This window comes from Lampetra planeri, chromosome 24, assembly GCF_965212315.1.
Source record: "Lampetra planeri chromosome 24, kcLamPlan1.2.h2, whole genome shotgun sequence".
NCBI lineage: Eukaryota > Metazoa > Chordata > Hyperoartia > Petromyzontiformes > Petromyzontidae > Lampetra > Lampetra planeri.
In genome coordinates this window covers 7,982,186-7,997,545 of record NC_136130.1, presented here as the reverse complement: position 1 = coordinate 7,997,545, position 15,360 = coordinate 7,982,186, and the positions used below count along the sequence as shown (strand labels likewise).

The 15,360-nt window shown below is 51.0% G+C and overlaps 1 protein-coding gene across 2 annotated transcripts in view; it reads right to left on the bottom strand.

Annotated features, from left to right (window-relative positions):
* ERBIN (erbb2 interacting protein) overlaps window positions 1–15,360 on the bottom strand; it is a 119,001-nt gene that overhangs the window by 27,433 nt on the left and 76,208 nt on the right. For both annotated transcript variants that reach the window (XM_078605525.1, XM_078605526.1), the window contains exons 8-15: window positions 11,811–11,874; window positions 10,486–10,560; window positions 8,618–8,762; window positions 6,815–6,887; window positions 6,268–6,397; window positions 3,260–3,375; window positions 1,944–2,013; window positions 256–355 (exon numbers count right to left, since the gene is read on the bottom strand). In XM_078605525.1, coding sequence (XP_078461651.1) covers window positions 256–355; window positions 1,944–2,013; window positions 3,260–3,375; window positions 6,268–6,397; window positions 6,815–6,887; window positions 8,618–8,762; window positions 10,486–10,560; window positions 11,811–11,874 — 773 coding nt within the window. The remainder of the gene's footprint in view (window positions 1–255; window positions 356–1,943; window positions 2,014–3,259; window positions 3,376–6,267; window positions 6,398–6,814; window positions 6,888–8,617; window positions 8,763–10,485; window positions 10,561–11,810; window positions 11,875–15,360) is intronic.

The following is a 15,360-nucleotide window of genomic DNA, read 5'->3' as shown; positions in this document are numbered from 1 at the left end:
GACACCCACAGTCTCCTCGCCGTGCACGAGACGTCTTGCCCTGTGAATTAAAGGGCCCACGCTTCCCAGCTTGTTGTTGGGCTGTCACAGTCCCCGGGCCACACCACTTTGGCGGCACGGTGGCAGCGCAGTGGTCAACACTCGGGCGCCTGCGTGGGGTTTCCAAGTTCTTGCCCTCTTCTGCGAGTGTGACGCAACAACCGCCGGGAGCAGGTGGCGCACGGTGCGGCTGGTGGTGGCTGTGCGCGTGCTCACTGTCGGGCGCGCGAGGCTGCTGCGGGAACATGTAGTTGGTGAGGACCTTCACTCCGCCATCGGCCGGCTCGTCCACCTGCAGCGGGATCAGCGGCTTCGACTGCAACCGACAGGGGACGGGAGCACGCGCACGCGGGAGAGGGGAAGCCACCGTTACCAGGGCGACCGTCGGCTGTCGCGGTCTAATCCCAAGGGGTGGGGGGCGACGGGGCGGCTCGCCCCCCACTGTAGGGGCAAGTGCTGTTCGCGAGCACCTATGAAGGCTGGTACTGCCCACGAGGGGCGTGGGTGGCCAGCACCACGTCCGGCCACATTTCTCTCCCTAGTGGCGATGTTTACACATCGCCCCAGGTACTCATTCGAGTGCCGAGTCGGGCTAGGGGAGGTCCAGAGCCGGTTCAAATAATCGTCACTGCTGTTGTCCGTTAGCGGGAATCGAACTTTGGTCGCCTTGTTTGTAGTGCAGCGCGCTAACCCGGCAATACACATTCGTCAATACACACTGTGGCCTTAAAAAAAGAAAAAGTATATAGCAGGTGACATTTCGGGCAATAGTTCTTCTCTCTTCTGCACCGTACTTTTTTTTCTCTTAAAGGTGCCTGCCACTTGTTATTTGTGCACCACTGCCAAGGCAGCAGAAAATATTTTTTGTAATTGAGAAGAAACACAAACACGGGGTGGGGGTTGGCAGCACATAAAAGGCACATAGGGATTCTGTGCCACAGTCTCATCCCCCAATAATCTCGCGATATCGCCCACCCGCTCACTCACTCACCCCTGCCCGTCTGTCCGAAGTATCAACTGGGTTTGATGGACAGGCCGGGATTTTTGAGAGCATGGGGAATTAGGGCAGCAAACTAAACAGAGATCTGGAATATCGGCAAACGAAAACACAACGCGGACAAATCTAGACGGCACCAAAACCCTAAAAAAACACTGCTGGCAGCAGGCGTATGAATTAATCCGAATCTGTATTTATACCGGAGGAATCCGATGAGCTATAAAGGTCTTTTTCACAAATGTCCAGTAGGGGCGGGTCAGAACGTGACAACAACAAACAGTACAAACACACGATAGTCGTGCCAAGTACAGGAAAGGTAAACAAATCACCCAAACACAAACAAGTAAAACTAAACCATCCCCATCCTACCAGGCAAAGCCTACTGAGATATTCATTTATATTTCAGAAACGACCTGGCCACAAAAGGATAGCTCAACAAAATGGCTTATCATTTGGCCATTTATAGCAGCAAAATAATCAAAATAATCTGGATCCTCAAGTGGCCCGGTCACCAATAACTGCACACACGGTAAAAACCATTAATTTGGTTCTGCACTAAATTTGGTTGTCTTAAATGCAGAGCTTTGAAAATTACATGACGCTCTGACCGTCACATCATGAACATAATGGCTCTCGTATGGCAGAGCGGATGATAAAGTGTCGCCCCCTCCATTGCGTGGACCAGAGACGTCACTCGAATGCATCGCAGAGGCAGCTCTGTGACATCCGCTTTTGTGGGGCATTCTCCAAAACGAAGTGGGGTACAGTGTGTGCTTTGCGAGAGCTCTCAATGGAATCTTCATCTCAAGACACGAAGGGTTACCATTGGGCAAAAAATACAGCTGTTTAAGCGAGAGAATAAAATGTGCGGTAAACTGCTGGGTCGTGGTGGTTGGTGGTGGCGAACCTGGTTGTCGGAGAGCCACAGGGCCGTGAGCTCCTTCAGGCTTGTGAACGAGATCGGAAGGAACTTGAGTCTGAAACAGAAAATTGTTCGCATCAGGTGAATTGTTCGGGTCACGGGTGGAACGACTCGCCCATTCGTCAGATGAATTCTCGCAATTTGGGGGTTAAAATTCAAATTCTATCCCATTGTCATCTTCACGGTTTTTCCTGTCTTGTTAGTCGTCTTGTGTTAGTCGCACAAAGATATATTTGCGTAACATTCGTGTATAATTTGAAGGCGCTGCACGCAAAATAATTTTTTAGACACATTATTCCGTATATTTATCACGGGAACACGGATCTATTTGTATGAACGCCTACATGAATAATTATTAATTATAATAGATAGTTGAAAATTAAGCTATAGGGATGATGATGCATTGATGATATGTGATATTAATGATGATGACAATGCTTCTGCACCAACACAGGGCCCCACTAGACCGGTTCCTCCTGCGAATCTACATGCCCTGTGCGTGCGCCCTTCTGTCAGAGACAGCACTGATTCCGGATAAAGCTACTTCTCCTGGCACATTCCGGTTTCGCCACCTGCACCATGTTTCAACTCCAGTCTCGAAGCCCTCAGATGGAGTCTTGGAACCTCCTTAAACCTGGCGCCACGGAGCCAGCACTGATTTTCACCTCCACACTCCAAACCGTGTCTTCCACACTGCCCCATGTTGGGGGTTTGGTGGGCGGGAAGTCAACCGTTTGGGAGTAGGGCTATGAAACCATCCTCAAGCAGCACTCTCGTTAACCTCACAGCAGCTGGGTCAAGTGACGCCAACATAAAACCAGTTTGGCCTGTCCGGGAACTGAACATGCCGTAAAATGAACCACACCCCATCATCTTTATGGTATATATTTTAAGGGCCACATTATTTATTAGTCACAGCACGGCCTTCCTTGACACTGGGGGCTCAGCTAAGGCTTTGAGCCGCTCAGTTCCGTTCAAAAACACGCAAGCGGGCTCAGCCGTGGCTCGGCTCACGCTCGGCGAATGCAAATTCTGAGCGTGGCCGGGATCGTGCTCAGAGCTGGTGTTGCTGACCGATGTATTGAGATTTAAAGTTAGGCGTGGCTTTGAGCAGGATCACTCGGGGCAGAGCCAAGCCTGACGAATATGGGTCGAGGACCAGTTCAGATAATCGTATTCGGTGTTGGTGGCCGTGAGCAGGAATCGAACTTGGGTCGCTGGGCTCGTCGCGCAGGGCTCTAACCACTGCGCCACCGCTCCCCCCCACACATATGCAAACACACACGCGCACACACACACACCGGTTGTCGCTGACGTTGAGGACTCGGAGGTGAGTCATGTCGCCCATCTCCGAGGGAAGCACCTCGAGTCTGTTGCAGCGCAGGGACAGCACCGTCACGTTCTTGCAGTTCCCGATCTGTGCCGGACAGGCAAATAGAAAAGACCCCCCCCACCACCACCACCGTGTGTTGCATTACAAACTGTTCAAGATAATAATAATAATGACAGTAAGCAACATTCGGAATGCGTGCATATATCGTAAAATGGATGCAATGTTCAATCGAGAACTCGGAGGCATCGAGCCAGAGCTCAAAGTCCATTTTATGTAGCCTGAACAGGTGAGAGCCTGAACAGGTGAGAGCCTGAACAGGTGAGAGCCTGAACAGGTGAGAGCCTGAACAGGTGAGAGCCTGAACAAGTGAGAGACTGAACAAGTGAGAGACTGAACAAGTGAGAGCCTGAACAGGTGAGAGCCTGAACAGGTGAGAGCCTGAACAGGTGAGAGACTGAACAGGAGGGGGCCTGAATGGGTGAGGGCCTGAACAGGTGAGAGACTGAACAGGTGAGAGAATTAACAGGTAAGTGTCTGAACAGGTGAGAGACTGAACAGGTGAGAGACTGAACAGGTGAGAGACTGAACAGGAGGGGGCCTGAACAGGTGAGAGACTGAACAGGTGAGAGCCTGAACAGGTGAGAGCCTGAACAGGTGAGAGAATGAACAGGTGAGAGCCTGAACAAGTGAGAGACTGAACAGGTGAGAGCCTGAACAGGTGAGAGCCTGAACAGGTGAGAGAATGAACAGGTGAGAGCCTGAACAAGTGAGAGACTGAACAGGTGAGAGCCTGAACAGGTGAAAGCCTGAACAGGTGAGAGCCTGAACAAGTGAGAGACTGAACAGGTGAGAGCCTGAACAGGTGAGAGACTGAACAGGTGAGAGCCTGAACAGGTGAGAGATGAACAGGTGAGAGATGAACAGGTGAGAGCCTGAACAGGTGAGAGCCTGAACAGGTGAGAGACTGAACAGGAGGGGGCCTGAACAGGTGAGAGACTGAACAGGTGAGAGACTGAACAGGTGAGAGCCTGAACAGGTGAGAGACTGAACAGGTGAGGGCCTGAACAAGTGAGAGACTGAACAGGAGGGGGCTTGAATGGGTGATGGACTAAAGGGGCGATAATGCCCAGGTTAGGCCCTGGACGTGTGAGATATTGCAGAGGTGAGCCTTGAAGGTGATTGCATGCTGCGTGTGTGCAGTGGGAGAGAGTTCCAGATGGAATGATGGCCAACGTGGTCAAAACACGATGATGCCACCACCACAGCTCACTGCCAACGCTTTGCACCCTGTTCCAGCCAGTCACTGAGCAGTAGACAAGCAACCTCCAAGATCTGTCATAACAGTGTCCTACCATCAAGGCCTTGGGTGTCATTCGTGAGCACCTATTAATTAGGACAGACGCACGCAGGTATAAGTATTTTGAATTTTACCAGGTAAGGCTCTTGTTCAGAAGTGGCCTGGCCACAAACGATAGCTCAACCAAGTGGTTTATCGTGTGGAAATTTATAGCAACCAAATGATCTAAACGAATGTTCATAAATGTGGAGGAAAAAACCGGAGGACCTGGAGAAAAATCCACGCGACCACCGGGAGAGAGACATGCAAACTCCATATATAGAAGCGTCAGGGGCGGGATCGAACCTCCGACCTCCTACACACCAGGCGAAGGTGTTTCCATCGAGAAATTACTGCATGAAGGCGGCAGTGCGGCAAGTTTGTTACAAACCCATCTGTGAGGAGTTGTTCACGTTATCCGTTTGTACGTGTGGTGGGTTTCCTCTGGGTAGACGTTTATTCTTACCCAAACGCAAAAGGAGCCTCACTGAATTGGAACTGGACAAATATAGCTCTCTCTACTCACTACAGCAATTTTGCTGTGGCTGTTCCACCTGATGACGGAAGCTTGTGTTGCCTCCGAAACGTCGTTATTTAATTTAGTTATTTTCATTTTATTATAATTTAAAAAATTTCATCTACGTGACTTTACCGAAAAAAATCAAAGAGTATGGATCCTTGCAGTCACGAAAACTTCAAATCTAGAATGGCCAAATATCGCAATGTTGCAAGCAGGGATTCCTCTTGAAAGAGTCTGGAGACTAGGTGAGGCTTTTCTGGATGAATAAATGACATTTTCATTTTTATTCTTTGTATGTCTGATAAACGTTGATTACATTTCACAGTTGCTTCCTCCAATCTCTTTACAAATTCCTCCCTTTCCGTTTTGTTGAGCGTAGTAAAAACATTCACATTCCACTACGATAAAAGACTCCAAAATCCTGCAGAGTATGTTCCTATTTTTTTTGTCAGCAAATTTATTTTTAAACCCCTTTAAAGAAACAGAACATTCCAAATCCCTAGAATATTCACTGTCAATTATTATGGAAATCTTAACTTTCACGCTTGGCAAAGCAGACTGCAACAGCGTTTGCACAGAGAGGATCAGGGCCACAGGGAGGGCATGTAACCACTCGCCACACCCCCACGATCGTTACGACTGGGGGTGACACAATTTGACTCTTATTTTTCTAATTTCGACACTCATTCGTATTGTTTCGCATGCGCACTGTTTTGTCCACCTCATTTGGTCCAAACGTAACAACGGCACGTAATTTAAATTGAATTGGCATTGCTCGGAAGTGCGTGGATTCTCGCACGCGCGATTCGATGTGCGCGTCGCTAGAAACGTCAGTCTCCGAATCTCGTTGCTTGCCGAGCAAGACCTCAGACGGCACGCGAGTGCGGACGGAGAGTGAAAGCAAAACGACAAGACAAAGCCACAGAAAGATTCCGGCCCCTGAAAGGGCGACGGCTACGGAGAAAGCGGCAACCTAGAAAAGAGGCAAAGCCACCACAGGGAGGGCAAGGTTCACAGCAAGGACAAGGTCGCCAAGACCTCAGACCTGGGGGGCGTTGGGGGGCGAGCACCGTGATAAGAAAGAGAGAGGTGGGGGGGGAGACAGGGACGGCATCGTCACCTCGGGGGGCAGGGAAGAGAAGTGGTTTTCGTCGGCGGTGAGCGTGCGCAGGTTGGCGAGACGACCGATGCCGGCCGGAAACAGCTCCAGCTGATTCCCGCTGCAGTCCAGCTCCTCCAGGCTGTCCAGGCTGAGCACAGCAGACGCGGGGGGTGGTGGCGGTGGTGGCGGCGGGGGTGGGGGGCGGAATGAGATACACGCGGGGCGTGAAGGCGGAGGAGGGTGGGCGAGCGTCATCAACCCACACGGACGAGGCTGCTGATGGATCGGCAGCCAAAGAAGAGTCCGTGCCCGTTATATGGCAATACTTCACCACGTTGGTCAAACAATGGATTTTGATGCCCTGCCCCTTCGCTCCTGCCCACAATGCAGCCCTGCGGCAGCCTTCAACGTCGGCTTTATGGAGGGCTGTCGCACATTCAAGCGCAACGCAGACTCGAACTCTGCTTAACTTCCAGGATCTGACAAGATCGCATATCCCGGGCGATTCGGTCGTATTGCACGGCGATTTTAAAGGGGCAACGAGCAACTGGACAACGGTACTCACTCTCCGAGGGCTTCGGGCAGCAGCGACAGCTGATTGTCGTCCACTTTGAGCGTCGTCAGGCTCTTGAGGCAGCCTGGGGGCACATTGCGGCCACAGAGACACGCGGGGGAGCACACGGAGACGTCGCGGCGTGAGCGGCGATAAAGCGCGACCGCACACACAACGCTCTCGTCAAGCCAGTTGCGTTACCGTCGCGTTATCCGGAACGTCACAATGCAAAGCGAGCGACCATTTGACACCAATAGCTACCCAACAAGTCGTCACGATTCCAGATTGTGACGAGTTGATTCGAGGATCAGTCATTTGTTTCATCATCTTTTCTTGAACACGTCGGCTTTTCGCGACCAATATCATCCATAATACAGGGTTTTTTGGGTTAGATCACGTAAAAATATAAGTGTCGTTAAACCCGCCACCACCCGAGAGTCAATTAGAAAGGGTTGTCACGTAAAGAAAACATGCCAATTCGTTACTAGTACAGCACTAACCGGTGTGTTGGAGAGCAAAGCCACAACATTTACGATCTGAGTACGACGTTTCACCAGTAATTACAACTAGCTAGTTGTAACTACTGGTGAAACGTCGTACTCAGATTGTAAATGTTGTGGCTTGGCTCTCCAACACACCGGTTAGTGCTGTACTAGTAACGAATTGGCACGTTCTGTTGACGTCACAAACCTTACTAAATGGCCGTGTCGGGTGGTGGTGGATTTAACGACGCATTTATATATAAACGCGATCTAACCCAAAAAAAGACTTGTACGGTGGATCTATTCTTGAAATCATGTCACACCCGCAGCAAACTGCCACAGGAAACGACGCAGCCTCATTACGATTTTTTAAGTCTTGCCCTTTGTTACGATGCCTCTGGAGGCGATCCCTTCCAAACGTGAAGTTAAAAAATTATAAAATTGATGCGATTTCAGATTATAGAACAGCACGTTGCGTAGTTGTAACTTCCGTAACGTGCTGGTAGTTATACTCTCCTGTCCACACAGGGTGCAGCAGGTGGAGATAAACCTCATCCCGGTGGGGAGATAAGCGAGGCTAATCTCTTGAACAGATGTGGCTCATTAAATAATAACAAACCGCCGTGAGGGCTGACTTACGTTTTAAGGGATTTTTTTTTTGCTTTCTGCCCCCCCACCTCAGCTCCCCCTCCAAGTTTATTTCAAACATTGAAAGCAGAAATAAAGTAAACAAAGTGGTCTGAAATTTGTGTTGGTTTTTAAAGGAACTTAATCTGGACCGCTCAACTTAAATGCTTATATAGTCCACGTGTAACGACTTGCGACACCACAGCCGGTTAAAATTAATGTTTAAAAACAATACAATAACAAACTTGGCAACCGATTCATCATTCGCTGCCAGCCGACGAGCATTCTCCGGCATCTTAAATCACGACACAATCTCACCGGAATTCACCCCAACCGTTGTTCACCTATACCGGTATCACAATCGAGATATCCCGGCACAGCAGTTAAAACAATGGACGCCGTTTTCCTAAATCCCCCCCCCACCGCCGTCTCTTGTCCGACCAGCAACAATTTAGTCAATCGGCAGGCAGGTCCGTGTGCGGTTGGGCCAGCGTAGAAGGGGTCAAAAAATAAATGCCCTCCAGATTGGGGGAGCACTTTAGAGCTCCCTCTAGTGGAGGCCCTCGCTTCAGCAGTGGCGTCAGAAACGAATTTGCAAGGCCGTAGCTTCGGTTTGCATTTTTATTCATTTCTCATTTTAAAATAAAACCACAAACGACCACGTCAAAACGAACACAAACAGAGCGACGAGCCGGCAGTGACGCACCGATTTCGTCGGGCAGCTGGCAGAGCAGGTTAGACGACAGGTGCAGGTCCTCGAGGGTTTCGCAGCCCGCCACGCCGGGGTCCATGGTCTCCACCTGGTTCTTTGAGGCGTCTAAGTAGCTCAGCCGCTTCAAATTCCCCAGGCCCTGAGGCGGAGGAATCGCACGTGCGGGGGGGTAACGCACACGCTCAATAATTCAACGGAAACGCGGCCAAACCGTCGCGTGTCCAACTGCCTAAAAAGAAACACAATGACACCAACAACAACAACGAAAACCCGTAAAGAGGAAAAGCACGTGACAGGGCCTCTTGTTATTGCACTCGGCTCGTTAATCAACTTTGTAAATATTTTCGTGCGATGCTGCGTTGGCAATAGTCCACAAGCACAAATAACTAAGTCAACATATCCGTCAACAGGCCTGCCTCGAAGAGGAAATAAATACATCTCAGAATACATTTTTGAGCATTGGCCCCTTCTTCATAGCAGATATCTTCTGTCGACTTGTCCAAAGAACTAGACTTATGGATGCCAAATAGACTTACACAGACACTCATAGACTTATAACAGAGACCCTTCCACTCACATATAGACCCATAACAGAATTTTGTCCTAAACTTAAAAGGGCCCTTGCCCAAAACGTTGCTTATATATACTCATCTCTTTATGCAAGTGTTATGTACAACCTAGGGAGCTGCCTCCGTGTGACGGTGAGCACACTGGACTCGCGACCCAGAGGCCACCGGTTGCTTCCCATCTCCTGGTGGCGGCAGCAGCCTAAACAAGTTTCTTAAACCTCCTCGTACCCGCCCCCCCCCGCCGCCCCTGCTGCCTCCGTCCACCCGGCAGTGTGTGCCAATGGGGGATCACCACAGTCGGTCCGTCGGTCTGCAATTCCGCGTGTGGTGGGGTAAGGCATGGCGGGGTACGCCCCACCTCGTCAAAGACAACGGAGGGTTTGGGGGGGCGAGCGCGAAGAATTGGAGCTCCCTCTAGCGGAGGCCCCCTTCCACCAGCGGGGGGGGGGGGAACACGTATACGAGCGAGCAATTGCGGGGCTGCACCTTTGGCTTCGTCCTCCGAGGTGCGAGCAATCGGTTTGGCCAGAGAAGCAACGACTCGCTTGTTCAGCTCAAACGGGGCGCAGGCTTGCTGCCCCCGAAGGCAGCCGCCGAGGAATTGATATCGATTGTCCTAATGGGGCCAACAAGGCTAAGCACAACAATTGCCAAACCCTTGGGGACAAGGTCACGGAGACGTTTTAAGTCGTTCGACCGAATGAGGGACACGGTGTGCTGTTGTTCTTCGTTGCGTTTAAGGAAAGTCTTTGGCAGGCGATGGGTGTTTGGTTTGGCTTTTAACCAGAACTGTTTTTTTTCATACGTAATGTTAAATAATCATTACGTTTAATTGAATATTTATATTTAGTTGCGTTGTACATTTTTTCATGGTGTTTTCCACGTTTAGTTGACACTGTAGGTTTCTGCGTAAGTCTACAGCGTCTCTCTGCGTAAGTCGATGGCGTCTCTGTGCAAGTCTAAGGGTCTCGGTGTAAACATTAAAAAGCTCTCCGTGTGGTCTCCCGTGTAAACCTGCGCGTCTCTAGGCAAGTACGCGGCGTCTCTACGCAACTCAAAAGAAGTCTCGACACAAGTCTACGTACAGGTCTCTGTGCAAGTCGATATAAACGAGATGCCTGGCCTCCAAAGATCCATCTATCTATCTAACCCGATCTTGAACCCATGCAGACGCGCGGCCTGTAAATCGCCCGACCACCCAGCCATCCGACGGGGGCCTGTCGTTTGAGTATTTATACGCCATCGGGAGAGACGTATTCGTCCGTGGCTTCAACTCCCAAGAGAGCGACTGACCGGCGGCAGAGCTTGCAGCTGGTTCCCATCCATCCACAGCTCCTTCAGGGCAACCATGTGCTCCAGCACGGAAGGCTGCATACGCAGACGCACAGACACGTGCGGAGAGATGCGCGGACACACGCACACGCGGTGAGACGAGGGTGCGCGTGCACGCGCTCATGACACGCGCGTACGGAAAGGTACAGGAGACGAGCCGACATGGTTACGAAACGCGTGCAGTTAGAGGCGCGCTCAGACGAACAGGCACGTGTAGGATACGCAGGCACAAAGATACGCATGCACACACCCACAAACATAAGAGACAGATAAAAAGACAAACACGTGCAGGCAGGACACACACACACAGGCACACGTGTGTATGGTGAGGACATGAATACATTCATTGACAAATCGCTACAAGCCAAGCCAGCACCCACACACCTGGCCCTGCCTGCGTTTCTGCGATTCTTTTCGCACCGGCAGCCAAAAACGGTGCGGCGGTGTCGATTTCAGGGCGAGTCATCCACCGGCTCGGGGAATTGCGGGGGGGGGGGGGGGCCTTGGTCGGTCAAGTTCAAGGGTGAAGAGAGTCATTTTGAGGGTAGAGGGGTCAAATCGCCCCCCCACCCACCCAGCCCCCTACCCCACCGACGCCGACGGGGTGAAGCATGCCTCGGTTAACTCGGCAGCGCCGTTACGATCCCTCCAAGGTTAAAACGGCTATCGCTCACCTGCCAAAGGATGCCCGGGCCCTTTGTGTTTGTGGAAAACAATTTACTCTAATGGCATTTTTCGCAGAGGCGGTGTTTCCCCCCCCCCCCCCGCTTGGTCTCCGCCGCTCTGTGAATGAAGTTCATTGCGATTGCAAATTGTGGGCGGCAAAACGTTACGGCCAACGTCCGTGAATCAAACGAAACAAACCCCCCCCCCCCCCCCGCAGATAATTTGGTGTTGTTTTCACGCGCGCACCGTTTGCGAGGATCGTTAACGACCGGTCAGGACGTGGACGACGTGAACAAGGAAGCCACCTCTCTCGGAGAGAGAGAGAGAGACGGTGCAGGAAAGGGCACACACGTTTCACCGTGCACCGGACGAAGCTACAACAACCACCACCGGGACTACCCCCCCACCCCTTAATCTTTCGCGCCGTAAGTAACCAAGCGTGCTAATTGGAGTCGTGGGGGAAGGAAAAGATCTTCCAAATCCCACACAGGTTTGAGCGGGCCACGTGACGAGTAGCCTAGAGGGCATGCGGAGCAGGGGCTGGGAGCGCCTCGTTTGCGCTCGGGGATGAGAGGATACCAACTCAAACAAGGCGCGAGCGTGGGGCTCGCCAGACTCACCCACTCGGAGATCTCATTGCTGCCCAAGTCCAGCCTCTCCAGCTGACCCAACTCGCTCATGGACCTGCGATCGAGCAGCAACAACGGCACGGAGAAGGAGAGGGGGGGCAGAGGGGGCGAGCGTCAACGAGGGCAGAGGCGTCGCATCGAATCGACGTTTAGGATACGTTAGCTCGCTCGGAGAACAAGCGGGTCCCGGGGTAGAGGATCCTAGGAGAGATGGGTGGCAGGGGAGAGGCGCTCGGCGACTGCTTAAGAGCTTTCTACGCACGACGCTTATACCGGGTACGGATGGCATTGTTACGGTCGCGATTAAACTAGGGTCCTGCGGGCTGCAGCCGCTCGACGCGTAGTAGCGAGAAACACACCGTCACGCTAGCAACTGGCGCGCGACGGTGTGCAGAGGCCTGAAACGACGCATCGAATCGATCGATTCGTTCAATAACATCCACCCTGACGCACCACCAGGATGCATGTTGAAAGTGTACCGTGAGCGCAAGTTGCAGTGTCTGAGATCTACATCCAGTTCTCTCGAAAACTGATGCGCACCTCCACGTTTACAGCACTGGAGGCCAGTGGTTGAAATTCCACATTCCTATGATGGTGGCAAGTCTTACCGCAGGAAAAACACCTTTGACTTCCGCTCGCAGTGGCACTCATTTCATCGACCTCGGAGCAATTATGGACTGAGTGAATTCATCCTCCCCCCCCCCCCCCCCCAAGTTAGGATTTGAACTCGCAACCTTCCGGATCGTAACACCATCAACCACCTTCCACCACCACCACAAATTTACTGCAACAATAAAGCACTTGACTTAAAACGGAGGCTGGTGGTTGGAGGAGGAGTAATAAAGACCAGGCCGAAGATGCGTTTCCACTGCCCTCCTGTTTGCGTGTACGTTGAAACAGGGGGGGGGGGGGGGGGGTCGATGGAGCATCATGACCATGGAAAATAAAATTTGGTAATCGACTCCGTGCTAGGTTGGTAGTTTAGTGGAATATGGGATGACGTGGTGTTGTGCACAAGTGTGAGCCAGTACCATCTGTTGGATTTCACATTTCTTCATGGCTGTGCGTCGCACGTCCACGAAGAAATGCCCGCGCCCCTATCAATTGTCAACCTGGCGACACGATGGCAATTAGCGGCGGTCCGCGAGACGTTGAAAGCGAAACGCATTAAAACGACTCGAGGGTTAATGTTACATGAAGGCCCGACGGCTACGAGGCGATGTCAAGGCATTTAATTAATTGGCGAAACTTTTACGCGGCAGTGTGGCACACAGCAGTGACGCTCGTGCCTCGCGGCGATTCGGGACCTGGGTTCGATTCCTGACTCGGGCGCATTTCTGCGTGGAAATTGAACGCTTCACCCCAGTTCTGCACGGGGTTTTTTCTGTGGGTTCTGTGGGTTCTTCCCATAGCGAGAAACGTGCCACGTCATTGGTGTTGGCCAAATAATCCAAAACGTGGCAGGACCATCCTCGAAGAGAGTTTTGGGAACACAGTGCGCGGCTTTCCTGGGTAACCAAGTATAGTGCGTGAGAGTGCGTGCGGGGATTCATTATTTCCTGCGCGTGTTTTCAAATCACGGCCGTCTCCAAAGCGGCACATGATGGATTAGTAATGCGGGATTATTAGGAGGGGATGGGCTGTGAGTGTGCGAGACGTGGACCTCGATTTTGTCGTAATATCTCGATGGCATTATCAACTCTGTCGTTCAATCAACATTTGTTTTTGGGTTCGGCGGAGTGGTAGTTTTTATGCAGAATGTCTTGCCATGAACCATCCACCACCCGACAAGATTACCACGTTTACATCGATATTGTTTACACGTGGCCAGTGTTTCGATGAAATTGACCGATACAGCTCCTTCCCCACCCTGGTGGCTTGAGACTCTTTACGTCCGAGTTCAACATCAACGCAACGCGACGTTTCGCTCAAACGCCTTGGAGTTTTATGAGGCAGTGAGCTCGGAACACAATTTCGACTTTTAATGCCTCGCTGAAAGTAAACTTCATTTGATCTCTCTCTAAAACGTCTTCCAGTTGGACTGCGGGAGTCACGTCCTGGAATAAAGCGTCCACTTGGAGCTCTCGTACAGCAGTGCACATCACCCTGTGTGTCGGAGAACAGCCGACAGAAGGAGATACTACAAAACTAATTCTGAGATCCACCCGCCAGCAGTCGCAATGTCCACACACGCGCGCTGCTATAGAGAGGTCTTCCTTTGCGTGACAGTTAAACCAACTTTGCATTATGTTTTTTTTTCAAGCTGGAACTTAGCCAAAGTAAGCGCAAATCCAAATTTAATGCGATGGTTTTTGCATCGTCATCGGTGACCGGGAAGAGACCATCAATCTCGCTTACACACAGTTTAATCACGGGCAGGGCTGCAACCTATAGGTTCCGACCCCGGCCTTCAACGCTACCAGCCCAGCTGGCTCCGACCCCCGCCCCCCCCACCCCGAGCGACCACCCTGTCACCGCACTGGCAGAGGGTTTATAAATAATCACACCTCCGCGGGGCTCGCCGATGATTGCCGTGTCAAGGGAACAAATGATTGGCACCGGTGACTCACTCCCGAGGTGGCAGGCTCCCAACCGGCGGCCTCGTAACATCACCGGCGAGCGGGACGTGAGTCAGCCGAGTGGAACAAACAGACCCCGAGATATTTTGCTCGTTCGTTTTCATTAAAAAGAAAATAGAATCTGCAAAACCCGTTTCAATTACCCCACACTTAAAAACAAAAATCCCAAGTGTCCAATGAAATCTTGCAGCAAATCAATCCAAGGCAACTTCGGCGTTAATTACCGTGCGTGTAACGGTGCAATGATTCATCGATTGAAATTCATTCACATGCTTATGATGCACGCGCTAAATTAAAGCGTGTGACAATCGATTGTGGAGTCAACGTAGAAAACTAGACGATACAATCGAGACCACATTCATTCTAGATTTGAAGTTTTCGTGACTGCAAAGATTCATACTCTTTGGTTTTTTCGGTAAAGTCACGTTGGTAAAAATTTTTTTTTTTTAAATCACGACGTTTCGGGCGCATCACAAGCATCCTTCTTCAGGTGGGGACAACTTAGCGAACGCTGTTGCGCCCGAAACGTCGTGATTTAATTTATAAAAAAAAAAATTCTTACCAACGTGACTTTACCGAAAAAAACAAAGAGCATGAATCGAGACCACGTCAAATGTGATGCAAATAAAAGAGCAAAAAACTTAATTACTTTATCTAACTTTGACCCCCAAATGTTAGGCCAATGTTGCATTTAAACTCATGGGAGTGAACAGAACCAACCGTATGAACGAGATGGAACAGACGAGAAAGAATACAAAGGAGCGAGTAAATAATTCGACAGAAAAATGTATCGATTCGAGCAGAGTTATCGCGACCCACGAATCGTGAAGATTCATCCGAGCCACAGGTAGGACGAATCGCTACGCGCCTATCGAGTAAAACCGCCTTCTTCGCCGCTGCCGGCACAGGTCGACGCGATCCCTCCACAAATCTGGCTGTTCGCCTGATGACGCTGGTTGTAA